Source organism: Aythya ferina, assembly GCF_964211825.1.
Source record: "Aythya ferina genome assembly, chromosome: 8".
NCBI classification, from domain to species: Eukaryota; Metazoa; Chordata; class Aves; order Anseriformes; family Anatidae; genus Aythya; species Aythya ferina.
Window position 1 is genome coordinate 29,559,900 of NC_140304.1, and position 26,347 is coordinate 29,586,246.

Below are 26,347 nucleotides of genomic sequence, written 5' to 3' on the forward strand. Positions count from 1 at the left end.
CCAGTGATCATTCATACCACTATATTCATTACCCAGACCTGAAGACGTGACTGCAACCCCCAAGCCATATCATATTAGTTCACAATTCTGCCTGAAGGATCACCTTATCTGAAAACAGTTTGCAAGACACTGATTACCATCTCAGCATCCTTGCCTGTCCTGGTTTCAGTTAAAACAGAATTAATTTTCTTCCTAGTAGCTGGTGGAATGCTGTGTTTTGGCTTAGGATGAGAAGAGTGCTGACAACACCCCGATGTTTTAATTGTTGCAGAGCAGTGCTTATACCAAGCCAAGGACACCTCAGACTTTTGCTCTGTCCTGCCAACAGGCAGGCTGGGGGTGCAGTAAGAGCTGGGAGGGGACAGACCCAGGACAGGTGACCCAAACTAGCCAAAGGGGTATTCCATACCATCTGACGTCATGCTAAACAATATATAGGGGTGGCTAGCCGGGGGGAGGGGGCCGGACTGCTCGGGGTTAGGCTGGGCATCGGTCAGCGGGTGGTGAGCAATTGCATTGTGCATCACTTGTTTGTACATATTATTATTATTTTCCTATTATCACCATTGTAACATTATTGTTATTATTGTTATTATTATTTTGTTATTATTATTTTCCTGTCTTATTAAACTGTCTTTATCTCAACTCACGGGCTTCACTTTCCATTTCTCTCCCCCGTCCCAGAGAGGGAGGGGGGAGGGTGAGCGAACGGCTGCGTGGTGTTTAGCTGCCAGCCGGGTTAAACCACGACATTGCCTCAAACCATCATGGGATGATTTTCTGAAGAAGACCAAAGCAGAGGGTTTGTAAGAACCAATGAAAGCAGTAAGATACAAAGCTACTGCCTAGAATAAATATTAATCATGAGCTAGAAGTTTTTATATATTAGTAAGAATAGTTTTAGCTCTCACTTCAAGACCACAACCATGTTTATTCTGTTCTCTACTTTTACTGCTTTCTATCAGCTGTGACCAAGCTCCCTCTAGTGGTATTAAATTTAAACGATCACTTTTTGTTGGTACTGACTTGGAATGAAGAAATACCAGATCTTATGTTCAAGAGGCAAGAAGCTATCACAAATCTGGAACACGTCTTTTGAGGTACTGAACATAGAGCCTTTATTAGTAAACCTTTGTATACCACCAGTGAGGAATAGCAAAGAAGTGAGCAAAAGGGTAAAAATATTATTGGCAATGTTAATTTTCTCTGCGTTCAACCAACCACTTCTTGGAAAGTTACTTGAACAAGAAATAATGGGCAAGCCTCCTGTCCTCTTCATGAACACAAGGCATAAATACCTGTGAAAAGGCACTGCCAATAATAGCAAAACTTGACTTGGCCAACAAATGCCCGTAAGTGATGTTTGCCAGAAGCTAAATCTTAGAATAAATATATATCCCAAGATATACAGACACAGATATACACACACTATATATATATATTTATATATACACACACACCCCTGTTGATTCTTCCAGTTTAAATTTCATCATTGCAGTTGTTATTCAACCATTTCCCCCCTCTTGAGGGCTTGGCTAGGAATAACAAGTGGTCTTATATAAAAGAAAACAAACAAAAAAAAAACATAAGTGCCCACAATATTTATACTAAAGGAAAGCTAGCATAAAAAGAATAGCTGGTTAAAAGTGATTTTTCCAAGAAAAAGATTTAATGCCTTACATATAGCAGAACTTGTAGCAGAACTGACAGCATTAGTATTATAGATTTTTATCTCCTCAGAAGCATGCGACTTCCAAACCCACATTATTAGTCACACAGTCAAAAATCAAAAGCGGATTAGTTATTTTCTTACCAGGTCTCCTGCCCACAAAATTAGTAGGTAGCACAACAGATATGGTATTTTCAATTCACATACAACATTGTGTGGTAATTTGGGATTACGGTGATACAAGCAGTTTACTTTCTCCCCCTCCACCCCACTTCCACCTTGCGATGTTGTCAATGAATAACCTTAGGTACAAGAATCACTCTTGGGAAATTTGGGGTCTTCCTGCAGTATTGAGCATTTGATACACAACATCCTCTTCTCAAAGAGGCTAACTGCTTCAGAAGTATGTTTTACTTAACTTTTCTGACTTTTCATGACTTAACTCCAATTAATACAACTGCATTGCTTTAACTCATTTTAATTAGGAAACAGAAAAGCAGCTGGCACATCGGATGTCAGCATTAACCAAACACTGGTAACATCCTGAACTGGTTGGAAATATACCACATACGGACAAAGAACATTACCTACTTCATATTGCTGTTACACGAGGTTTAACTTTCTCTTTCTACAAATTGGAACTAATTACAGCTTTTAGTACATACAGACCCTGTGATTTTTCTACAGTACCCTATGCAAAGCTGCAACAGAACACCTTAATACTGTAGAACGCTCCAAAACTAAGTAGGGACAGAATGCTTTGTCAACAAGAGTGCAGTCTAAATGAGAAATACAGAAAGCCATGCAGTATTTTTCATTAGAAAGTCTCAAAGATGATGCTTTAGAATATACAGACAGAGCCAACATGCCTTAAATAGATGGATTGTAAATTATACACAGAAGTGGAACCTGAAACTGTGCACAAGGAGATATGACAGAGAAGAGAAAGTAGAACATTCACCAATATTTTTAAGACCATATCTCTTGAATCTGCATTGAGATCATCATCAATTGCTCATATTTTAATATGATCATGTTCTGCAGTTCCATTTAGAACCAGGAGACTAATGTGAGGCATGATTAAAAAAATAATTTCAACTTCTGCAAAGGAGTTCCCTCATTAGGATGCAACTCTACAATTTTAAAGCTGTTCAAACTCTATTTATCTTTATACAAATGAAAAGATGAAGTTAAAGATTTAAACATATAAAATCTTAAAATTCTACTTATATATATTGAAGCATATACTTATGTCTGTATTTTTCAAATAAGAATCAAGTCCATTTTCATCCCCTCTAGGATAAGCTCAAATTTATACCCTCTAGGTATAAACTCAAGTTCTTGCTTGCTTCACGTTTTCAAATATATTTCAGACATACTTGAGAAACTTTGTCCAAGATAAGTCTCTGTAAATAGTAGTAACTGTATACAGTTCACATTTCATCTTAGAGATTTAGAGAACAAAAAGTAAAGCACATTTTTCTGTGAAGATTCAGTGATATAGCTCATGGAGCTCATGCAAGTTACAATCAAGAAAAATTCTCAAATGAAGATCCATCTGTTTATGACTAATTTATCTGAATTTACACTTATATGAAATCATAACTGAAGAACTGATAGAACCAGTGTGTTTTCTTGTTGACCTGCACATTACAGAGAACTAAACTGAAAAGTTGTAGGGATTTGTTTTGTTGTTCTTAGTTTATTTTTTTCCCTCCTTCAAAAAGACAAATACTTTTCTGTTTGTTGCATTAAGCTTGCCATCAATGAAGAGCTCGTTTCCACAGGAAACAGTGGCAATTAGAAGTGGACAAATCATAGTGATCTAACAGAACAAGGTATCTTCCTGTAGAATGGAAGATCAGAAAGACCGTAACCTGTAATAAACAGGAGTCACCATTTCCACTGGAAACAAGCACAATTAGTAGTAATGAGAAGTCAAAAAACTTGCCAGCCTTTCCCCAGCAAACATGGATGCAAGGCAGCAAAGAATATTCCAAAAAGCTACTTGACAACAGGGATCACTGGGGGGATGACAGCAGATTAGATAAAGTAAAGCAAAACTGAAGAAACCTTCAGATACCAGGAAAATTTAAAACGAGTGAGCTAACAATTTTTCATTTCAGTGAAGTGGTCACCTTCTCTTCTGTGAATTCATTCAAACTTAGAAACTCTAGAGCATTAAGGAACAAATTCACTGAGCATCAAATGTGTACCTGCAGATTAAAATAAAATTAAAGAAAATTCCAAAACTGAGATAAGACAGGATGCACTCTCCATGAAGACTGAATCAGAGTACTCAACTCCTTCTTCCCAAATGGCAGACTGTGGTAATTAACTAACCCTGTGATAACTTGGTTTTTGCAAACTGCTGAACGTTCTTCATGTAGTCAGATCACACTCAGTTTTTCAAGGTATCTTTGAGCCATAACAATAAAATAATGCAGGATTCTTTGACTGTTACTATTAAAATGGTAATAATTTTGAAAGTTGACATAATTGGGGTCAGGAGGAAAAGAAAACGGGAAGTAAGAAAAAAAAGTCCAGTTCCGTTTTGTTTAAGCTGTCACATTGGCGATTCATTTGAACATTCATTCTTATTTTCTTCAGCATTACTCTTTTTTTCACTCTTGTATGTGGAGAGGAATAAGTTTTCTATTTGAGTCAAGAACTCTTCAGCAATGAAGCAGTTTGTTACCTTGTCTAAAGTCCTCCTCATGCACTCCAAAAGCTGCGCAAAAGAAAAATGAAATTTAAAAATTGTTATTATTCCTGGATTTTTGTTTCCTTCTAGCTGATGAATATTTAATAGGTATTGTTTTTTCCCCTTCTCACTACAGAAAGCATTTAACTGAACAACAAAAGTTTTAGAAAAAAGAAAGCCACACAGGAACAAATTCCAGATTCTTCTAGCCTGGGCCTTTTGGCTTCTCTTTTTTTCTCCCCTTACACAATTGGAAAAGATGCATACCCAGTCATAGCAGCAATGAGTTACAACCAATTGTACAAAGAGGGACAATACTTAGAGATCTTACTTTGTGATCAGTGCTCAGTAACTGGCTGTGACAAAAAAAGATTAAAATAGTGTCTTTTGTGCAAGGCGTGTATTATTTTGTAAATTAAGTTCTTTAAAACCAATTTACAGCTATTAGTCTACATCTCTGATTTTTAAGATTGTGACATCTCATGATACAAAAGAGATTTGTATTTTAAACAGTATTTAAAATTACAAAACATTACAACTGAAAATTCAAAGAAGCAAAAACTTACTTTCTGCAAACAAGTCAGGTCAGAATCTCTATGAAAAATTTTATCCATGGGGACACTGCTGTTGAAAGAGGAAAAGGAAGTAGTAGAAGGGTAGAAAGCAGACTTATGTCTCCATTGAAACACCACTAATAAATATACAGAAATTCTAAACTGGCTATAATATAAACAGATGTATACCTGTGACAGAATTTGTATTTTTCAATTATCCATCTTGTTTTTTCAAATATTAATTCCCATTGAGGTTCCTCTGACATCTGCTGTACTTCAAACTTGTATGGCAGGCCTGTAATCAATTGAACATGAATATTCACTCTTTATGTTCCTATAGATAACATGTGCTATTTATAAGACCCATGACTTGCTTAAGGAGGCTGAAGTAGAAGCATGACATTTTTCATTGTGAATTTAATTTTGGTAGGAGTAGGCAACAAGCCTGCTTTCCTCCTTATCCTCTGCAATTCCTCATGCCACAAAGCACACAGAAATCCACAGTGTAACAGAAAAATGGCAATATTAATCTTTTTTTTTTTTTTTAATATATAATTTAGTACTGCTTTTAGTTTTGGTAGTGTAAGAATTATTGCACAGATGTGGCCACCACTTCACTTCCCCTACAGCTATGAAGCAAGTCTCCATTGTCTGTTCTGCTTACTTCCAGAGGAAAAAAAACAGGAGGAATTTCAGGTCACATGGCCTCTTCTACTGTCTTGCCAAAAATACTGAAATCCTTCATGCTTGGATACAAAAATCAGGACTTAAAACAGGGGAAGGGAGGACAGAGAGGAGGCAGAGAATACAGCCATAAACTGTTATCCTGGGAATTACCCAGGGATTAATGTCAGGGAACGAGTATCTGATCAACACTTGAAATTCCATACATCTTATGCGTTCTTAACTATTCAAGAAAGACATTCTGTTTTCATGAAATGCCAATGATACTTTTAAGCAACAATTTATACCTTGTATCTTAGGTTGGGATTCATGCCAGCACACCATTTCTAGGATCTGCTTGACAATTTGTCTTTCATACCTTCTTTTCCGTGGACAGCTGGCAAGTTTGACTTTTTAACCTTCTGTACATTAAATTAGTGGAGTAAAAGTTCTTTGCCACTATAGCAGCTGAGTCTTTGCTATAATTCTTCTGTGTCGTTTATCAAAGGATTAGAAACTTTCCTGCTTTACAAGACTTTGCAATACACGTGAAACAGTTTCTCAGCTAATCATATGGATACAATACATAAATAATAGTGACCCTTGCCCCAACCTCTATTTCCTTACCAGACTGTGGGTAATACTGTGATGTTAGTACACAGGAAATACAATCTATTTATAGCTGTAAATTTTGTCCCAACAGCAAGGGATTGTAAGATTACTCTTTAGGTGAAAGTTCTGGTTTTGTACAGTAGAATTCCTCCCTTAGCACCAAACATACACCCATTTCTCAAGCCCCAGTTGAAGGATACGCAACATTTTCCCCTTAGCATCCAAAAGAAAAAGAAAAATTAAAACAATGGGTAAACCAGTACTTACGGTAGGAGCCATCAGAACTGATCTCATCGCTAATTACTAGACAAGTCATTTGAGAGTATGGAAGAGGATTATTTCGGTTATAAGGACTTATAATCATTCCAATGAACATGGCACCACCCCTGGAGAAATAACTCTAGAACAAACGAACAAACCACACAGATAAGAAAGTCTTTTTCACAACAGCATTCTGAAATTTAAAAAAATAGAATAGACAAGTCAGAAAACACTGAAAAATCTGGCAAACTTGTTCACGTGTTCAACACTTGTTCAACTTCATTTAAACCACCTGTACGTTCGCATGCTCTGCAGAGCTACAAACCAATTTGTGAACACAGTTTCAATATGCATAAGTGCAGCAATGTGCGTTAACATTGCAAATACCAGAGGGGCTTTAGGTTTGTTGGCTTTTTTGGTTATTTATTTATTTATTAATGTACAGACCAGTAAGTACCTGATATTTAGCTTGAGTGTCAATATCTCGTATAGAAGGGTTGGGGTCAAACGCTGGGTGGGAATGGTACCACCCTATAACACTGTATCCTCTGACAGCAAGTGTTTCTGAGGCTTGTGTTTGTGATACTGGATCCATCTCGCACTGCAGTCCTGTGCTGAGACTATTACACGGCTCCGCTGCACAAACCTGTTGAAAGAGTCTCCAGATGGATAAATGCAAGAAATCTGAATCAGTTAAATAAAATTCACTTAAAGAATTTTAGGAGTCGGTACCAGATCTTCCTCATGAAAGAGCTGACAAGCCAACGTTTGAACAGAAGCATAAATAACATTTGAAGATTAAAGTAATGAAGGGTAACTTTAATATGCTTGAAGTAGTTGCCCTTAGGCTCTGAGCAACCTAGTCTAGTGGAAGGTGTCCCTGCCCACGGCAGGGGGATTGGCATTAGATAACCTTTAAGGTCCCTCCCAAACCAAACCACTCTATGATTCTATGTTTCTGTGAAATTAATAAATATATTATCAAAACAGTTTTAATGTCATAAAGGAAATGGAAAAAAGATAAACACTTACTTCTACAATTTTATCAGCTTCAGAGTATCTTCCACCTAGTAACCCTATTACTTCTGCCATAGACACATGAGAGTGCTAAAATGATATCAAACAATTATTAAAGTTGTATAATTTCTCCTAGCTTTGATTTGCACATGATAGAATGCATTCATTGGCTTTCACATTTGCAATTAAATAATTTCTCAATGACATTTAGAAAGAAAACTTATGACTAATAAAGACTATAAAATAGCCAGTGTTTCAATTTGAAATAAGCAGGAAAGGTTACATTTGTTTATTATACACATGGATATTGTGCATCTTTATTACTCTTCCATATATAAAGTGAGCTAGCTTCAAACAAAGCCTGAACAATGCTGTGATGTACTGAACAACTGCACAAAACTTTGGTGCAACGCATTGATATTAAAAGACACGTTGTTCTGTAAACACCCAGAGTGGCAGAAAACAAACCGAGAAGCTTTTAAAATGGTAAACTGTTTTAGAGAGGAGTTTTTAGTAAGTTATGATTAAAGTCCTAACACTCTTATCAGTGCACAGCCATTTGCCTTCTAGAAAAACTGAGCACAATACAGAAAATGCATTAATCTTTTAGGGCTTTAATACTGGACTGTCACCTCTAGGTCTGAATGGAAAGAAGTTAAGATTTTGCAACACCGTATTTAGGTTATATTGCCCATTAAAAATAAAACAAAACTTAAAACCACACACATATGCATCATAGCTTTCTGAAAGATAAAACTTTATCCTCACCAAATCCATTATTAAAAGCGCTTCTGAAGACACTTTCACCTGAAAAGGTTCCTGAAATGATAAACACGATAATGAGCATGAGAAAAATAATACAAGTAAACAAAGCATTCTCAGCTATTCACTCATAGATACGTACCTGTTTTTCTTCAGTGAATAAACAGCATGGTATCAGCTGAAAGGGATCAAAGGAACTATAAAATGAAAGAAAATTTCTCTAAAGATGTAGGACAGTCAGGAAACTTTCCTAGTTTCCCACTGTCTCTTTAGTGTAGGAAGAATGTCTTCGTCACTGGATTTGTTCATCCCATATTAGGAGGACTTCCACCAAGTATAGAAACCTCACCACCCACACTTGTGAATTTTAGTACTAAAATTTTGACATGCATACATGTTATTTGTTCCAGCCTGACGCCATGCAAGCCAGTTGTTTTATTTCTGGACCTACTTTTGAACATGATGTACTTTAAATACCTTTTTATTTGTCTTGAACCTTTAGAAGATTTTGCAGGTTTAAGTTTTTCTTCTTCTCTTCTTCTTGCTAATTCTTCAGCAGATAGATGCTAAAAAAATAAAATTAATCTGTTGATGTCTTACGTGTTCTTTCAGTAGTGGTTCTAAGACAAGGCCAAAATGAATTCTTGCTATCAATGTCCTCTTGATATGCTACCAATTGTTGTGTTACAGGACTACTCAAGGTAGAAGGCAATAGCCACAGCAGAATCAAACAGCGTGAAAGTAATAATTAGAGACCTAGTCTACAAAACTGAAGAGAGAATTCTTACATTTCTTACATTTTCTCTTTGAGAAAAGTTAATCCCTGAAAAGGTGTCATGATAAATGTTTTCAGATTTTTCTTTCAACCCAGAGCCGTATTTTGCAGAAAGCAAAACTATGAAGAAAGGTAAACTATGACACTGTAGTATGTGATTTTTTTTTTTTTTTTTTAAATAATAGTAGAAAGTCATCTCATTTAGCTTTCAAGTATCTAGAATATAAAAAAACCAAGAATCAGGTAATTTTCTTTTTTTTTTTTTTTTTTAAGGAAAAGGTAAACCAGTATTTTCCTGCCAGACTCGTGGTAATTTTGAATCAAATAAAACTGAACTTTGTAATGAAAGAAGACTCATTTATTTTAAGTTACAAGAAAAAGGAATCACCACAGAAATTCATTTCAGGTTTTTCTGATTCTTGATGACTTAATATTTTAAACTTAGCATCGACTTATGCTATCAACCACCATGCAAAGGTTTTATTTAACATGAATCAAAACCGATTTTTCTATAACTTAAAATAAAGGGTCATGAAGTCTCCTACAAAACAAGGCAAAAAGCTTTACAGACATGAAATCGTGTAGGTCCATACAGACTCACAACATGAATACCTTTGTAAACACCCAAGCACAGTTGTATTTATCAGCAAATGTAACAACTGTTACATTATTTTTAGCTTTGCCATTGCAGAACCAGTAATTTAAACACCTATAAGAGGAAAATGGTTGTGCAATATTTGATGCAACACCACCTGCTAGCCATTACCAAGAATTACTTCTGTAAATAGAATTTAAAAAAGGGGTTACCTCAAACGTCTGTCCTTCCAAATCCTTAGCATCACACCAGTTTCCCCAAGGGTCTCGCACTCGCCGTCTTCTTGTACGCTGCAGCAAGCAAATCAACGTGAGTGAAAGATCAAACTTCTGAAAAAAATGCATTTGCTTCATTTAATCAATCATAAGAGCATAATCTAAAAGGTTACTGCTGCATGAGTTTTACTAACACTATGACATATTTCCACAAGAGAAAAAACACCCCGGAGTTCTCCAGAATTAAGTAGCTTGCAATCTGCCATGAAGTATCACCAGTGAAGTTTTCAGTTTTTAAGGCTGTAAAGAAAAACACCTGGATGATGCTCCACAGAAAAATCAACAACCTTGGCAGCAACAGCACATTATTATCCAACTGCAAATTACAACAGACAACACAAAGCTATAAACCAGTACGTTTACATCTAGTGTATGCTACTGTTCTTCATATTTATTTTTTTTTAAGTGGGATTGATTTAGTTTTCGTCTCATCAACTGATTTACTCTGGTGTGAAGTACTTAAAAATGCTACATTAAATGCAAATATGAAAATTAAATCTGGCAAGCATTTGTAACTCGTGTAATTATGAATGAGTTACTACTGTGCTTAACTGAGAGCCTTACACACAGAGGAAGTAATATCATATACACAGTATACTTAACGGTTAAAACACAAGCAACTTAATCACATGCTACCAATACACTCCACTGTTTTCTGGCTGATTTAGACTAATAAATCATAGAGAGATGGAGAAAAGTGGCTGGGGCTACATGGAAAAGACTGAAACATAATCTTTGACTTCTCTTCAGGTACTTATCTTTGTACAACAGGAGAGTAATTAGGACAGGTGCCTGTCAGAAAGAAAGACTTCAGACTAACTTAGGACTTACTTAAGACTAACACTTGCATTGAAGGGCATCCTAATGAAACAGCAAATTGAACAAAAGAAGTTTCCTGAGATGCCCTGCCTTGAAAATACAAAATGAAAAAACTTACATGTTAGGTGTTCACCCCCCCCACCTTCTTCTCCCCTACCCTCAAAAGCGTACCATGGACTGCAAACGCTGCGCCAGCTGATATGCTTCCACTGTGTCTTTGCCTTCTTTGGACCGTGTTTTATCAGCTGGTTGGGGCCTGTTATAGACAGCCTGTTCTGCAGAACAGATAAACAGATACACGCTGTACTTCAGGAAAGCATGAAGTGATAAGCAAATGCCATAAAGAAGAACCCAACACACTGAAATGACATCTCCTGGTGGTCATGTTACTGACTGATTGTAGTCTTCTCTCGCTACCACAGCATTTTTAAGACAGAAAATCTCCTTCCTTATTGTTGATTAATTTCTAGTAACTTCTATGTTAGACAAAATTTATCTTAGGAAATTCCTCTTCCTAGATGTCCTCCAGCTTTGAACCAAAATTAACCCAATACAGAGCCTCTCAAACTGAGCATTAATGACAGAAACTTTTAGGCATGTACATACTCTTAATGTGTCAATTGACTTCAGTGTTTGATTTTTGTTAAAGAAGAAGTGTTTGAGGGCAAAAAACCTTGTTTTATTTAGGAAATGCTTCAATATGGGAAAGCAGGGAAAAGAAACAGCAACTCTAATGCTATCTTTGGGGGAAGGAAGGCAGAATTTCAGATACAGTATGTCTCAGGACTTCACACTAAATGAGGTACTAACACTCTCTGCTACAGAACCGAAATAAAACAACTACTATTTAAGACATTTAAAGTACAGGGAGCAAAGAAGTTAAAAGATTATCCACATGGACACTTGGTTCTGCTTAAGTGCAGTCATCTGTGCTTCACTGAAGTCAACTTGGACTTTTGAAGATGTATTTACCAACCTTCACATTCACCCTTTCCATTAAAACATTCATTTTAATAGAAAAGCTGACAGCCAACAATAAATGCTCTCAAGAAGCACTGATCAGAATTTAAGCTATGAATCAAATTCCAATAAAAATATTTTTTACCACAGCCGAAGTTAATTGCTCCTATTAATTCCAAGTACGTGTGGATCCGTCCAATACAGTTAACATCACCACAGTTCTTAAGGCCTGGACGCACTGAGGTCTTATTCAGGTATTTGGGTTTACATCTCTCCCTAAAATAAAGTAGAACACATCATCAAATCACAAAACAAACCACTGAAGAGGATGACTCGTGTGACTTCTCTGAGGTTAAGATAAGACACCAAAATGTTTTTTTCCCTGATGTACACACCATGCAGAGCAATTGCAGCAAAAATACAAGTTTCACAAAACAAACTTCAATTAGAATAAGCTGTTAATATACTAAGGCCACTCAATGAGAACCCAGTTAGACTTGGTAATTCTTTCTACTAAAAAGCAAGCTAACCATCCAACAAGCATGTAAACCAAAACTGTAACAAGCTATGTTCAGCCTGCTACCACAGATCATTAAGGTTCCTTAAACTGATTCTTTGCTGATGGAACATAAAATATTCAAATGTACGAGCAATACTCCAAATTGATGCTTAATTTGAAGGTTTTTTTGTTCAATAATATTTTCTGTAGTGCAGACTTTCTTCTAGCTGCCCTTCTATGATGGCAGTACTACACACCATTATGGAATGAGTTTAAACAGATATTTTGAAGAAACATTAAAATCATATAAGAAAGCATATATACTGGATGACAAAAAATTGAAAGGAAAATAAGCATGACCAAAACAGAAGCATTTTGTTCTGGTATAGGACGCTGCTTTCGCTAGTTCTTCGAAGTATTTCCATTGCCTAGCTTCCAGAATGCTACAAAAAAATGGAAGAGTTAGAAGAAGCGTTAATAATCAGGGCTGGTAATCTTTGGAACGCTACCACATAAATACTTGTATTCTTTTCAGAAGTAAGCTATTGGTATTAAGGACTGCTTTAGCCAACAAAGCCAACAAAGGAGGACACGAGTGATATTGCAACTGGTTGCAATTAGATGATCTTTAATGTACCTTTCAGACCAAACTATTGTATGATTCTATGACTTGAATCCTTTATTTCAGAAAGCAAAATTAACGCATCTTACCATTGATCCAAAATATAATTCCTAATTTTCAAGTAACGCTCTGGTGTTTTAGCCTGACGCCCTTCAAAAAATTCAGGAATAGCTTGTTTTTCTTCTTCCAGGATAATGCTTCTATCAATCTCCACTTCTTGATCAGGTGGCTTAAGCTCCTCTGCTTCCTCTTGATGATCTTCATCCGCTTGGCAGGGAGAATGAAAAAGCAATCCATTATCAGCCAGGTCTCTCTGCTCCTCATTAAGCTCTTGATCAGCAACTTGTCTAGACCCATGAGATGTTTCTGTTCTGCCTTGCTCAGCTTTCTCAATAAAATTATTGCATTGCTGGTAATCTAAATTCACAGATTTATCACCGTTCCTGTGCTGAGAACATGTTGCTGCGACACCTCGAAATAGTAACACATCCGCTGTGTCTTGTTTGGTATGCTGAGAATCTTCTTTAGATAAAGAAATAGCAGAACTGTGTCCAACAGATGGAAAAACGTGTTCTATTCCTTTCGTTTCTTCAACTGGACTTCTTGAACTCACAGATAATTCAGGTTTTCCAGCATCTTGCTGGAACGTAGGAGAAAATAATTCATCCGTGTCATCGGTTATATCTACTTCTTCATCATCTGACAGCTTTTCAATTTTCACTGCATTCAGATTAGGGTCTGCACGGCCTCTCAAGTTTCCAGATGACCATGCTTCTACCCTTATCCCATCTTCAGAAGGAAGACTGCTACCATACTGATTTTGCTCTTCTCTTTCAGATTCATCATTTTTTGCCTTAGGAAAGTACAAAAAACTTTTAGGAGGGAAAAAAACAAACAAACAAACAAAAAACAATCCCCTCTGCCTCCCAAAGAGTCAGAACTATTTTACTTGAACAGCAGACAGATGTTCTGAAAAGAGATGTTTGATAGGCTGACAAAGATTTATGACTGAAACAGGTAGCCACAATCAGCACTGCCAGCAGGTAAACAAGCTGAGTCAGTATTACGTATAACATCATCTCAGAAAAATCAAGAAAATCATTGAGGTGTTTCTTCCTCATTGAAATTTTACTTTCTAACTTTTAGTTATTTTCTAACTTTCTAGTTACTAGTTTTTAGTTACTTTCTAACTTTTAAAACACATTTTAATCTATTCCAGTCAACTTTTACACAGCATTATAGGTATACTAGCCAAACTCTACCACCATTTACTTTAGTTCAAAACCAGACAGCAGTAATTCCTTCTAGTAATAGTAGTAGTTTTAAATTCCTTCTAGTAGAAGTAATTACAAAAAGCCCCTAATATTTCAAATGCAACTAAAGCTAAAACTACAACGAACGCGTGGTTCATTGTAGTTCACATAGTAAAGCTATAGTGTGGAAAATGAGTATTTTCAGACTAAAAATCAACAGCATAAGAACTTACAGTTATACTACACATTGTTTAGTTATACCAGCAATAAAAATATTGGAGTCTTTCTAGGAATTTGAAGTTGTCTAATTTCATGTTTAAAACTGCAAATAGCATTTCTACTTTTCTGAATACGAAAATAAATAGACTAGGTACTTTGACAGCAGTATCCTGAAAAAGACAGATGAAAACCAAACTACACATACAACAGCATACTCGAGATACTGCTTACCTTGTTCTTAAAGTACTGCCTAGCATAGCTCTTTACTTGTAGAACAGTGCGACTTCCAATCAGCTTGGCAATTTTTGTCCACCGGCGGCCAAACTTGACCTAGTACAGAGCACACTGAAGTTAGCCAGCCTCAAAGTGCAATGTCTGGAATGTTAATGTCCAAGAAGGATTTAAAAACTCGATCATTCATTACAAACACACAAATAGTACAACTAAACCCAAGAATCTCACTAGTCATATTCTACCAAGGAAAAAAAGCACATCTAGCAGTAAGAATTATTGCTGTTCTTCACTCAGCGCAGACATGCTATAAATTATGTTGCTTGTTAACTCGAGGAATCCTGCTGAAATAAATTTGTACTTGCTGAATCAAACCCTACTACATTCAACACTGTATAAGCATACCATCTCTAAAGATCTTGCAATACTAGCTAACAGATTTCACTTCATTAACTGACTTGCTTTAACCACAGAATGTAGCAAGCAATTAACTATAAATTGTATAATCATATTGCTATAAAGCTAAATGTTTGAGATACTTTGTGATCTCATATTGTAATCACACAAACAAAATCTGGTAAACAGACAGAACCATTTTTGGCAACTCAGTGTAAATCTGATTTATCATTACACCCTTAGTAGGTGGCAATTATTTTTAGCAAATTAGAAGTGAAAAAGCAGAAGCAGATAAATATAACAAGCTTACTTATCACTATTTTGCTAATGATGGTAAATTAATGATATCTAAACAAAATATTACATATAATACATACAAACATACCAGTCCTTGTTCAAACAGTTCTTTTTCTTCTGATGTCCACTTTACTGAGTAGCTAGTTGATTTTGTAGGTGATCGCACCCTAGAACAAAAAGGAAACCGAAGTTAGTGGTTTCTTAAAAACATTCTCAAATCCCAGTAACTGAAGACAACTTCTGACAAGAGGACTAATGCTCATCTCCTGTAAAGCTCGGGGTATTGTTTTAAGCATGAATGCGGCTGAATTTCTCAATTTCTCTAACACAAAGGAAGATTCAAACCAACACATTTGTCAGTAACTAACAATGCAGAAGTACATAGAACAAGTAAACAGAGAAGTTCAGGCAAGAAAGCCCACTTGAATCAACACTTTTTTTTTTAAATATAAGGACCACTGTGCTACAAAACACATACATATGTATATATGTATTTTACTACAGGCCTCTTACTACACACAACATTTCTGTGTGCTGAAAGATCCCTTAAATAATTTTGTGCAGATAATTTAATCTTGTGGAAGTACTTTTTAGGTACTATATCTTAACAAATCAGAAGCTACACTGAAAAATGCGACTCATTTAAAGTGTTTATAAAATCAATAAAATGTATAAAAATTTTATAAAATAAAAAATAATGTTCTTATTAAAGTGTACGTACATGACTTTTCCAGTTTTCTTATGTGGACTGCAAATACAAAACAGAATGAAATTAAAATTAGTAATTGTGATGCTATTGCATATCTCTGCAAGTAACCTTATCGTAGAAGGACTTTTAGTTCCTTATCGTCTGAGGTTTTTTTCTAGAACACAGCTTACCTTTTCATAGATCTTTTCTCTGCTTCCTTTTGATTGAGCCATATTTTCTCAGAAAGTGATTTATTAGATAAATAATATCTGAAATTGTTATTAAGAAAGCTTTCAAAGTATAAAAAATAGCAGTACACGTGAGAATTCTAAGAACTGTATAAATTACACTGGTTCATAATCATTCTGTTGTAGAAATACCACACATACAGTTTTCAAAACTGAAATACACACTATTTCACATACTCCCACTAGTAACAAAGAAGGAAGGGGTATTTGATTTCTGAATCCACATGCTCGCTTTACTTTGAGCAAACTAGGTATCCTGCTTCCACAACAGAATTTTTCTTTTTTGATGTAGAAACCATACTGAGTACTTCTCTTTGTACTGATACCTTATCTGTTTTCAAATTAATCCTTAATAATTGATTCTGTTGCTTTATTTTCTTGTTTCTTTTATTACTGAGTATTACTCAATCACAAAAAGAACATGAATATAAATTGGTCCACAAGTAGTACTACCTTCACCACCCTTGAATGCTGAGGTCAACTTAGGCCAGGAACACTACTAACGATAAGAATATTTCAGCCAAAACTTAAATAAATAAATACATAAATAAATAATTAAAAAAAAAATAAAGAAGCTGTTCCTTCTACTCATTTCATCTTGGTTCCTGTCAAAGCATACACGTAGCCAGACCAAAAAAAAAACAAAAAACAAAACAAAACAGACAGTGAACAGTCCAAGTGAAGATCAAGTCAGAAGAACCTGTGCTACCTACATAAGGCCTACAAATTCTGTAGTTTAAGTCATCCCTGCCCCTACCTTAACGTCTTTCCAGCTGTCTCTTCCTCCTTCCCATGTGACTACCCAAGAACATTAAGTTTCTAACCAGTAAACTATGTAACTGTGACTATTTTTACGTATTGTCAATAGACTGTGAAGAAGCCAAAGACTTTGCAGCATCAGTGCAAGCTAGGGGTAGCTGTATCATTTAATTAAGGGATCCTCTCTGAATCCTGTAATCCGCCTACTGCCTACAAGGTGACAGTGTTTCAGTCGCATTCACAAGGAAATGTGAATTTGTCCATTTCCTTTGGAAACAAGAAGTTTTCTGTCCACAGAAAAAAAAAAATAAATAAATCATAAAGGCACATCAGGAAAAGGATACTCTTCCTCCAGCAACATTTTCTCAATGACGGCCCTGTTTTCTTCGCTAATGCTGCTATCCAATGTCCACGGCTGCAAATAATACAAGTATTACTTAATCTTTGAATTCTGTCACACTGTTATTTGAGTACCAAGAATCAATATAGATTTTAAAAGAGCACGTACAAGAACATGTAGCATGTAAGAGAATAGAGAAAATAGAAGCTGTGATAACCTTGCTATAAGTACTGTTCGTTTTAGAATTACTTACAAGATTGTTATCAGCTCTCCAAGATGAATCAAGATAGTGGTCCTGCAGCAAGCTTGAAGCTGTACTTTCATGTTCTCTGAAAAAAAAATAAATAAAATCCAGTGTTCAGAACCAATGCAAATATGTTCAAACAAAACGAATGCTGTCAGAATTAAAATAAACGTACAGTTAAGTAACAAAATCATTAACAGAAGATGGCAGAACGAGATACTAAAACTAAAAGCCATCCATGGCAGACCATTGTGTAATGTCACTCTTTCATAATACTCCATGAGATCCAAGGGATAAGGGGCAGTGCTAGGTTAAAGGTTGCACCAGATGATCTTAGAGGTCTTTTCAGCCTCAATAATTCCATGATTCCATGATCACACACGGCCTAACCCCCCCTCAGCATCTTTATTAATGCTCTCAGTAGCAACATCTCACCTCTAAAGTATCTGAGATACCACTGGAACCCCAAGTAGTAAAAAATCTCATGCAGAAACACTGCAGGCAGGAGGGACCTTGCACATTGCAGAAATGAACGATGCCAGGCTTTCATGGGCAATTAGGGAACTATGTTTTTTAATAGCGCCGTTGATTTGTGGTATCTCCACTTGACATTTCTCCATCTTTTCCCTCATAAGGTAACAACACCTCCTTATAACGAAAATGTTTTCCTCTAGAGGCGTGCTCATAGCACATAAGGTTTAACAGAACCTGAGCATATAGGGTGGCTAGTGCTCTTACAGACCTCACCCAGGTGATGATTTTCCTGTAAATAAATGGTTTTTACTTTGAGAAGACCACCACTGACGGACAGCCTCCTACCTTAAAACCACCCGGCAATTTATATAATCACTTGCTATCAAAACCCCCCCAGAGAAGCCCGAACAGCACAGGATCCCTACACCCTCACCCCCGACCCCTCACATCCCCACACCACCACCACGAACACCCCTCAGGGGACCCCAAAACCCCACGACCCCCCCCGAACCCAGCCGACAACGGGGGTGGCCGAACGCCCCCTTCCCCGGGCTCTATCCCCCCGGAGCCCTTCCCCCGGGGGCAGCGCCTCGCTCACCCCGGCTCCCCCTCGCCGGGCGCGGCCGCCGGGTCCCCCTCGACGTCCACCTCGGGCTCCTCCGCCGCCATCACGGCGGCCGCGGGCTCTCGCGAGGCGCAGGGCGGCTGAGGGGGGGCCGCGGGCAGCATGGCGGCGGCGCACGCGCGGCTGCCGGGGTGAGGGCGCTCCCTGAGGAGAAGCGGGGAGGAGACGGGGAGGTGGCGGTGGAGCCGATAATTTAGGCTCAGGTGAGGCTCTCAGTGAAGTAGTAATTTATTCGCGAGCACGCCTGCTAGCTCCAAAATACAGTTTATGTACTTCTCGATGAGAGGACCCTCCCGTTCCCCCATTGAGTGGGTTATCCAGGTTCACAATCCATCTGATGTTTCACAGATGGCCTTCAGTTGCTGGCCTGTTAAATTTCAAATTTCTTTTGACGTTTTTACTGCTTGAAGTGGTAATATTTCTTCACTTACCTGACTTAACACCGTGATTTTCACCTAATTGTTCCAAGGAGTCTGGCTGTCTGCATTTTACAAGGTCGCCTGCTAAGCTTTCTTATCACTGTAAGCATATCTCAATACCATATTACTTTCCTCTAAACGGTGTAACTCTGCAAAAACATTTCTATGCCCACAGGGTGAGTGGGGCTGGAAGCCTGTGGGGCTGAGGTGATGGCCGGGCAGGTCCCTGCGTGAGGGAAGGCTGCCCGGCCCCAAAGGGCTACGCGCTGGCTGAGGGACCACGTTGTGGTGCTGAGGTGCATTTCGCCTCCAGCCGTGTGGTCACGTCTGTTAGCACAATCCTAGAAGCCTAGAGTCATTAGGGTTGGAAAAGGCCTCCAAGATCATCCAGTTAAACCATCCCCCACCACCAATGTCACCACCAAACCATGTCCCCAGGCACCACATCCAATTTTTCTTGAACACCCCCAGGGTGTTCAAAATGGTGGCACCACCACCTCCCTGGGCAACCCGTCCCAATGTCTGACTGCTCTTTGTGAGGAGAAATGTCTCCGAATTTCCAACCTGAACCTCCCAGGTACAACTTGAGGCCATTCCCTCTGGTCCTATCACTAGTTACCTGCAAGAAAAGGCCGACCCCAGCTCCCCACACCTTCCTTTCAGATGGAGAGCACTGAGGTCTCTCATCTGGGAGATGACAGTAGAAGGGCGTTGTTCTCCTTAAAGCATTGTAACATGGCCATAAAATCCTCAGTTTTATCCCCACATGCTTTTAAACCTGTTCCGTTTTGCAAGAAGCATTTGGCCCTTCATGTGCTGGCGCTTCTGTTCACGTAGTGAAGGGAAGCGTGAAAGGCCCATTGTCACTGGGAAGGAAATGACCACAGAACGCTTGAGAACATGTTTCTGTTCCAAGAGATGGCAGTACAAATACTTTGCCTTGATCCAGTAAATTCTGTTGCAGCCTTTTTATTCTGAACATCTTTGTGGTGGAATCAAAGTGAAATTGATAAACAGAAAATGTGGTAGGTTGATTTCATTCTCTCTGCTTAAAAAGAGACAAAAACAAACCAAATGCTGTAATGAAAGACAGAAATTGATTTTTTATAATCCTAGGTTATGTTAAAGTCACAAGATAGGGTATAACACACATCCAAAGACGGTCCAGGCCCATATTGAACGTTGGTGCAGAGCCCAGTAGTGCCCCGAAGACAGCAACACTCTCGTAGCAAAGCTTTGAGGCCCCACCACTCTCCTGGTTGGATTATATCAAGCCTTGTGACAGGATTTGTTAGCATGAAGAAGCAACTGTAGTAAACCTGAACTTGACCAACACTAAGATACAGCTTTTGGCTTTTTCCGTGGCCTCCTTTGATTACTGACTTAATTCTGCCTGTCCTAACATAATTTTGAGTCATACTGGGCAACAGCACTACCCAAATTATTTTAAAGAATAACTCTGCATTTACATTTTAAAATGTGTGCTTTACATATTCATCTTGTTATTAACATTTTCTTTTTCAAAAGTGCGACAATTTGGGCCTGATTTTCTGTTCTGCTAGGTTCTGCTACTTGCAGCGGGGTCTTTTTGAGACTGTTAGCAGCCAGTAGGTTTGCTTTTTCTCCTTGTGACCAGCTGATGAGGGAAATTACAGCATTTAAATGACCGGCCTTGCAGGCACAATGCAAAGGAGTGTCCTTACTGTTGTCTAAAGCATTGATGGCTGCCCCGTAACTCAGTAACAAATTTATCAAGTCACCGTGTCCATATTCCGCTGCAATATGCAGCGCGGTCTTTCTCCAAATGTTTCTATCATCAATATTCTTATTTTTCCCTGATGTCAGAAGAAGTTTTACAATCTCTGTGTTTCCTTTGATGGCCGCGTAGTGCAAAGGAGTACATCCATGCATGTCCTTAACCCCAAGTCTTCCTTTTGTAGCCAACAGTACTCTGACGACGTCGAGATGTCCTCCCTCAGCTGCAACGTGCAGGGGGGTCCTTTTCTCTTTGTCTTGTGCGTTGGGGTCAGCGTTAGCATCCAGAAGCATCTCCACCATTGTTTCGTCTCCTTTTTCAGAAGCGTGATGTAAAGGTGATTTTGACTGCCTGTCCTTAGCATTAACACTGGCTTTGTGCTGCAACAGCTGTTGGGCAACGTCAGTGTTACCTCTCTGACTTGCAACGTGCAGAGGAGTCAGCAGCTCCTTAGTGACAGCATTAACTTTGGCCCCGGCGTTGACTAGCAGGCTAACTAACGCTGCTTTATCGTGCAGTGCAGCGATGTGGAGCGGGGTTTCATCCGCCTGATTCGTAAGGTTAACTTCCACCCCTTTGCGCAGGAGCAGCTTTGTGATGGGGGCAGCCCCAGCCTGAACTGCCAAGTGCAAAGCTGAGTCTGAAGCAGGAGTCTTTATTCCCAAACTTGCTCCCTTTTCGATAAGAACTTCTGCAGACTCAGCCTTGCCTGTTTCGCACGCCAGGAGTAAAGGAGTGTACTGCATTTCGTTGTAGGCGTTCACATCTGTACCTCGGTCAGCTAAAGCCGCTACAACGCTGTGCAGATTTTTCTGTACAGCTTTAAAAAGAGCTGACTCCATCAGGTCGGATGGCAGATCTTTAGAATATTCCAGCAGCACTTTGAAGATGGATGGGTGGTTGCTGTTGAAGGCTCTTTCAGCCATGCTGGAGTCAACTCTGGCACCAGCTTCTAGCAGCACTTTTGCAGTGTTTTCAAACCCCCGAGAAAGAGCATAACTGAGAGCGGTCTGTCCTCTTCCATCCTTTCCATCAACGGAGGCACCGCTCTTTAAAAGCCTTTCCACCAGACTGCTCTCATCTTTAAGAGCTGCTCTGTGCAAAAAGTTGTGCTGGTTCCTGTAGCTTCTTGCCTCTTCCCTCAGGAGCACCGTCAGGACGTGACCATGGCTGTTCTGCGCGGCCACATGAAGTGGCATCCTGCCTTCTTTATCCAAGCTGTACATGGAAGCGCCGCACCGCAGAAGCACTTTCACTGCATCACCGTGGCCCTTCTCGGCAGCCCTGTGCAGTGGTGTTCTTCCTTTCTTGTCCTTCACGTCTGGCTTAGCGCCTCTGCTGATCAAATATTCCATTACTGCTAGGTGTCCGTTAGCGGCTGCGACATGCAGAAGGGTTTCTCTCGAGGAGTTCAGTGCGTTAATGTCATTATCTTTCAGTGTTTTCTCTATCTCTGAAAGACAGCCCTTAGCAACTGCACCAAAGATGCCTCTATCAGAACGATCTTTTCTAGGTTTTGCTGCTCTTGAAAGGTGGGTTCCTTTTTTTCTGGTCTTAATAGCCCAATCTTGCTTTTTTCTTCTAGGAGTCTCTTTTTTTTCCTTGTGCCTTTCACTCCTATTTTCAAACCAAACCTTGTCTTTTTCGAGTAAGTATCCTACCAGTTGTCTTCTTGCATCTCTGATGCTGTCATTAACTTCGCTGACATATTTTCTCATCTCGTTATAAAGTTTTGGCTCCACCTGCTTTAAACAAGGATAAAAAAAGAGCCTGCAGGCTCGTTCACCTTGAGAAATCAGGATGTCTAAAACTCGGGAGTTCTTTTCAGTTCGTGTCCTGTAGAAACTCATGACCATCTTTTTTTCTGGGGAAAAAATGCCATTGTCTATCAGCCAGTTCAGCAGGTGGTCTGGGTCATTTATGCCTTCTATTAGCTCCTCTCTTTTAATTTGTAGGACTTCGATTGCGTATGGATTTGTGAACAGGCTGGTTGAATGCATGCTCACATTGATAAGCAAAGAGAACTGAGCTGTTGTTCGACGTTTGGAGTTAAGGACGAAGTAGCAAAGTGGGATCACATCTCTGCATGCAGTCTTTTTTATAGAACTATGACCAGCAATTGTTGTAGTTCAGTGATAAATCTTGAAAGAATGAGAAAGAAACAAAACGCTCTCACCTTTAGCTTTCCAGTTTTGTTAAAGTCCTTTGATCTTCTCTGCTCTTCCTTAGCAACAAGTGACATTTAGTAACAAAACAAAAATCGGAGGTTTATAAGGATAATCCACTCGGGAGACTTCTTCCAGACTTTTTAATATAAAATAAGGGAGGAAAAAAACGCTTCTGTGAAGCTGGTATTTTAATAGAAGGTTTGGGTTTATCAAGTTCCTTTGGGCCAAGCTGTTTTTTGTAGGTGCTGAAATGGCCAGTCTTTTAGACATGACAAAAGAAAATCAGCAGCGTAGTTACAGTTGCTATGATTGCATACTTTGTACAGTCTTAAATGAAAGAGTACACGTTGCCAGCTAGGTAGGTGAAAGCCCTATAATGTAATGAAATGAAAACATGAAGATCGAGATAAAAATAAGCTGTCTAAGGCAGCTGGCTATAAAAAGCGTTGCAGCCTTTCTAATATGAGTTACAACTTCAGTCTGTGAGGTGTGTTTGACTGTAAGGTTATTTAGCTTGTCATTCTTAAAGCCTGCCTGGAACATAACTCTTTTACGTGAGGTGGATCAAGGTGTGTGATTCAGGACACAACGTTTAAAGTATAATTAAGTAAGGCTTCAAATCTGTGAATATGTATAGTCTCCAGTATGGTGTAGGACCTTTGAATCTAGCTGTAATTAATTTAACTTATTGGTGTTTAAATCCCTCACGGAGAGAAGTAAATACACTAATAATCATCTGCATATTCAGAAAACAATTGAGAGAGAAATTAAGATGACAGGGTTCTGTAAGAGCTGGAAGTAAAATGAGCTGAAAAGCTGACAGCTTGACCTTATTTAAGCAAATGGGAAATTTTGCCAACTGTTTCTTTGCTCAATGCCCTTTCTTTTGGGTCCTGCTACCTTTGCATGTATTTTCTTTAATAGTATGTACAATGTGACTGATAAGATTTTATTTTTTTTAAAGTTGACTTTATTTTTATAAGTAAGATTACAAAATTTATTCTATTAAAAAATAATAATAAAGAAATAGCCAGGAAAAGCAAGAGTTTAATATATATTTAGAAAGCCAGCCAGTTACCAAGTCAGCAAATTTGACAGCCAATTCAAGAGCCCAATAATTCCTCTGAAATGCGAAGGAGGGCACTACACCAAGAACAGCAAAACTTTTGTCATTTGGTTAATCATTGTTAACACTTAACATGGAAAAGTCGAGTTTATTGTAAGGAGTCAGAGGTCTGAATTGTGCTCCCAAATCTGCTAATGACTCAGCCTGTGATCTGCAAATTTAATCTTCAGGCCTGACTCAACAAAGTACTGAAGATATATCTGTCCTGAGTAAATTAATAGTCCTTACTTGAAGGTTGCTGCAATGGGATCTTTATTCCTCCACTGTTACTGTTCCAGTGCACAACAGAGGTAGCGATGCTTGATTGCCCTCACAGGAAAGTTTTGAGCTCTATCAATGGAAAATGTTACACGAGTGCTAAGCAGCATTGTTAATAAAGAAGGCAAATGAAAAATTTGGAGCTCCGGAAAAAAATTAAAAACAGAAATTGTGATATTCTTTAAGAGCCTAGTATTATGGCAGTAATTTCCTAACGCGCTGAGCACAGAAATTGTCCCAGTAAACTGTGCTAATTACAGGGTGCAGTACTCTTCACTGGCCTTGAGGAGGAACATTTGAACAATATATGCATGCAAGGTCTCTTTTAGAGCCACTGTGAGACTTTATTTTTGGAAAATAATATGCAGTAAATTACTTGTTACTAGATGCAAATCCTAGGCTTCAAAACATAATTTTGCATATTTTTTTAAGAAGTTCTTTATATGCATGTGACATGAGGAAATTCTGTGTTAAAACAAGGACCGTGTTTGTCAAGAAAATTTTGGAAGCAGGTTGTAGGGATTAATTTTCAGAAATTACATTTTAAAATCCTTTATTTTTTTAATTAGTGTTTTAAGTACTTTTAGAACTAAGTCTTTGTTCCAGCAATGACCTCAAAAAAGAATAAAAACCCAAGCAGCTGAGAAGAAAAGATATTCATGACGGGCTATTTGAAGCACATGTTCTGTTTATATCTTTTGAACTTATTAACCCCATTCATCTGAAATATAAATGTTTTAGAGAAGGAAGCTATATTAAAGTTCCACATCTCCACATCCTTTAATTAAGTGCATGAGACCACACACGTGTAGGATCACCAAGAAGCTCCTCATTAAAAGTCAGAATGGCAAAACTTAGTATTACTAAGGCAGATCTTGGGCCTGCTTTACTATCTTTTACTTATATTTGTTGTCTATGGGTCACAAGGAGATTTTTTTCTTGCCAGGACTAGGGCAGGTTCAGCTTCAGGGGGATCATCGGAGAAACTCCGTGCTGTAGGTGTGCTGCTGGTATTTTAATTAAGTGTTGCCAAGAAGCCTGTAGTGAGCAGATTCTCTTGACAGAAATACTGACATTCTTCACCATAAGCTCTCGTGTCATTGTTAAATGCAAAGCAAGGCTGTGTAAATGTAAGTTTACCTAGAAAAGCCCTAATTCAGATAGATCTGTGTGTGTACTCTGTGGGAGGGCGTCAGCTGAGAGCAACACGACAGAGTTTAGAGCAGGCCTGGAAAAGGGCAGGTGATGCTATTGCTAGGGAAGGTCTGCATTTTGGCCTCTGCTGAGTGATTTCAATCAGGGAGCATCTAATCAGCATTTTAACCCAGCAGTCGCTGGTTGGAGAAAGAAGGCTTGAGCCAGTTATTTCATATGTGGAGTCTCAGTTTTGCTACTTGTGTCCTTGGGCAAATCACTTAATCTCAGCGCCCTGTTTACACAAGTATTCAGAAAGGAAATTTTTTTCTACCTCACAGACATGTCCTGTGTGTTTATTAATGGTGGTGCAGCGCTTTGAAGTTCCAGAGCGCTTTGAAGTTTTTGTCCTTTGAAGTATTGTTTTCTGCCTTCTCAGAGATGAACATTTATTTCTTAAATTAACACGTGCCCGTGTTTTCGAGCCTATTTTATGTTGCAATGCCATCATCAAACAGACGTTTAATTTTCTTTATTTTAATTTCTCAGAGATGAAAGCAACCAAAACTACACCTTGCATGCTGGTGAGCCACCATTTGCGACGAGGAGGACTGAGGGACCTGCAGAGGTCACCATTTCTCCACCGAGGCTTTCCCCTCTCAGCGAGGAACCTCCAGCTGCGGTTACTGCCTTCTGCTGAAACTGCATGTGCTGCACCGAGTGAGTGACTGCCAGTAACTTCTTGGGTTCTCTTGGGCATTTTCTTGACAAAACTGATGGAAAGCCAAGCATTAATAACACAGTTTCGCTCACCGTGATATTTTTATGTTTCCCAATGTGTGCTTTAATTTCACTGCAGACAATTGTTTGTAGTAATGCCAGCTGTTTATTGGAAACATATCTCACTGTAGAATAACCAGTTTGG

At 38.5% G+C, this 26,347-nt stretch overlaps 3 protein-coding genes across 5 annotated transcripts in view; 1 reads left to right on the forward strand and 2 right to left on the reverse strand.

Moving 5' to 3' along the window:
• Positions 1 to 1,093: 1,093 nt before the first annotated feature.
• On the reverse strand, positions 1,094 to 18,645 carry MYSM1 (Myb like, SWIRM and MPN domains 1). 3 transcript variants are annotated; one of them, XM_084527030.1, is made up of 20 exons: positions 18,535 to 18,645; positions 17,472 to 17,547; positions 17,223 to 17,293; positions 16,063 to 16,140; positions 15,905 to 15,931; positions 15,272 to 15,350; positions 14,491 to 14,589; positions 12,877 to 13,640; positions 11,812 to 11,942; positions 10,878 to 10,981; positions 9,825 to 9,902; positions 8,720 to 8,808; positions 8,385 to 8,439; positions 8,249 to 8,299; positions 7,496 to 7,570; positions 6,921 to 7,109; positions 6,470 to 6,602; positions 5,117 to 5,222; positions 4,940 to 4,997; positions 1,094 to 4,400 (listed from the first exon to the last, which is right to left on the reverse strand). In XM_084527030.1, the coding sequence occupies exons 1-20, from the start codon at positions 18,603 to 18,605 to the stop codon at positions 4,236 to 4,238; spliced, it is 2,499 nt and encodes an 832-aa protein (XP_084383156.1). In that variant the 5' UTR covers positions 18,606 to 18,645; the 3' UTR covers positions 1,094 to 4,235. The 3 variants fall into 3 exon arrangements, with proteins under 3 accessions (XP_084383156.1, XP_084383155.1, XP_084383154.1); XM_084527029.1 differs by having other exon boundaries at positions 4,940 to 4,994; positions 9,825 to 9,941; XM_084527028.1 differs by having other exon boundaries at positions 9,825 to 9,941.
• Positions 18,646 to 19,933: 1,288 nt separating this feature from the next.
• On the reverse strand, positions 19,934 to 22,736 carry LOC311440994 (CARD- and ANK-domain containing inflammasome adapter protein-like; the record flags this gene model as incomplete). The annotated part of the gene is made up of 1 exon (XM_084528602.1): positions 19,934 to 22,736. One exon carries the CDS (start codon positions 22,734 to 22,736, stop codon positions 20,475 to 20,477), a length of 2,262 nt encoding a protein of 753 aa, XP_084384728.1. The 3' UTR covers positions 19,934 to 20,474.
• Positions 22,737 to 25,915: 3,179 nt separating this feature from the next.
• The window catches only part of FGGY (FGGY carbohydrate kinase domain containing), a 297,390-nt gene continuing 296,958 nt past the window's right edge, over positions 25,916 to 26,347 (forward strand). Inside the window, exon 1 of the mRNA XM_084528570.1 lies at positions 25,916 to 26,142. The gene's annotated coding sequence lies outside the window, so the exon portion shown is untranslated. The remainder of the gene's footprint in view (positions 26,143 to 26,347) is intronic.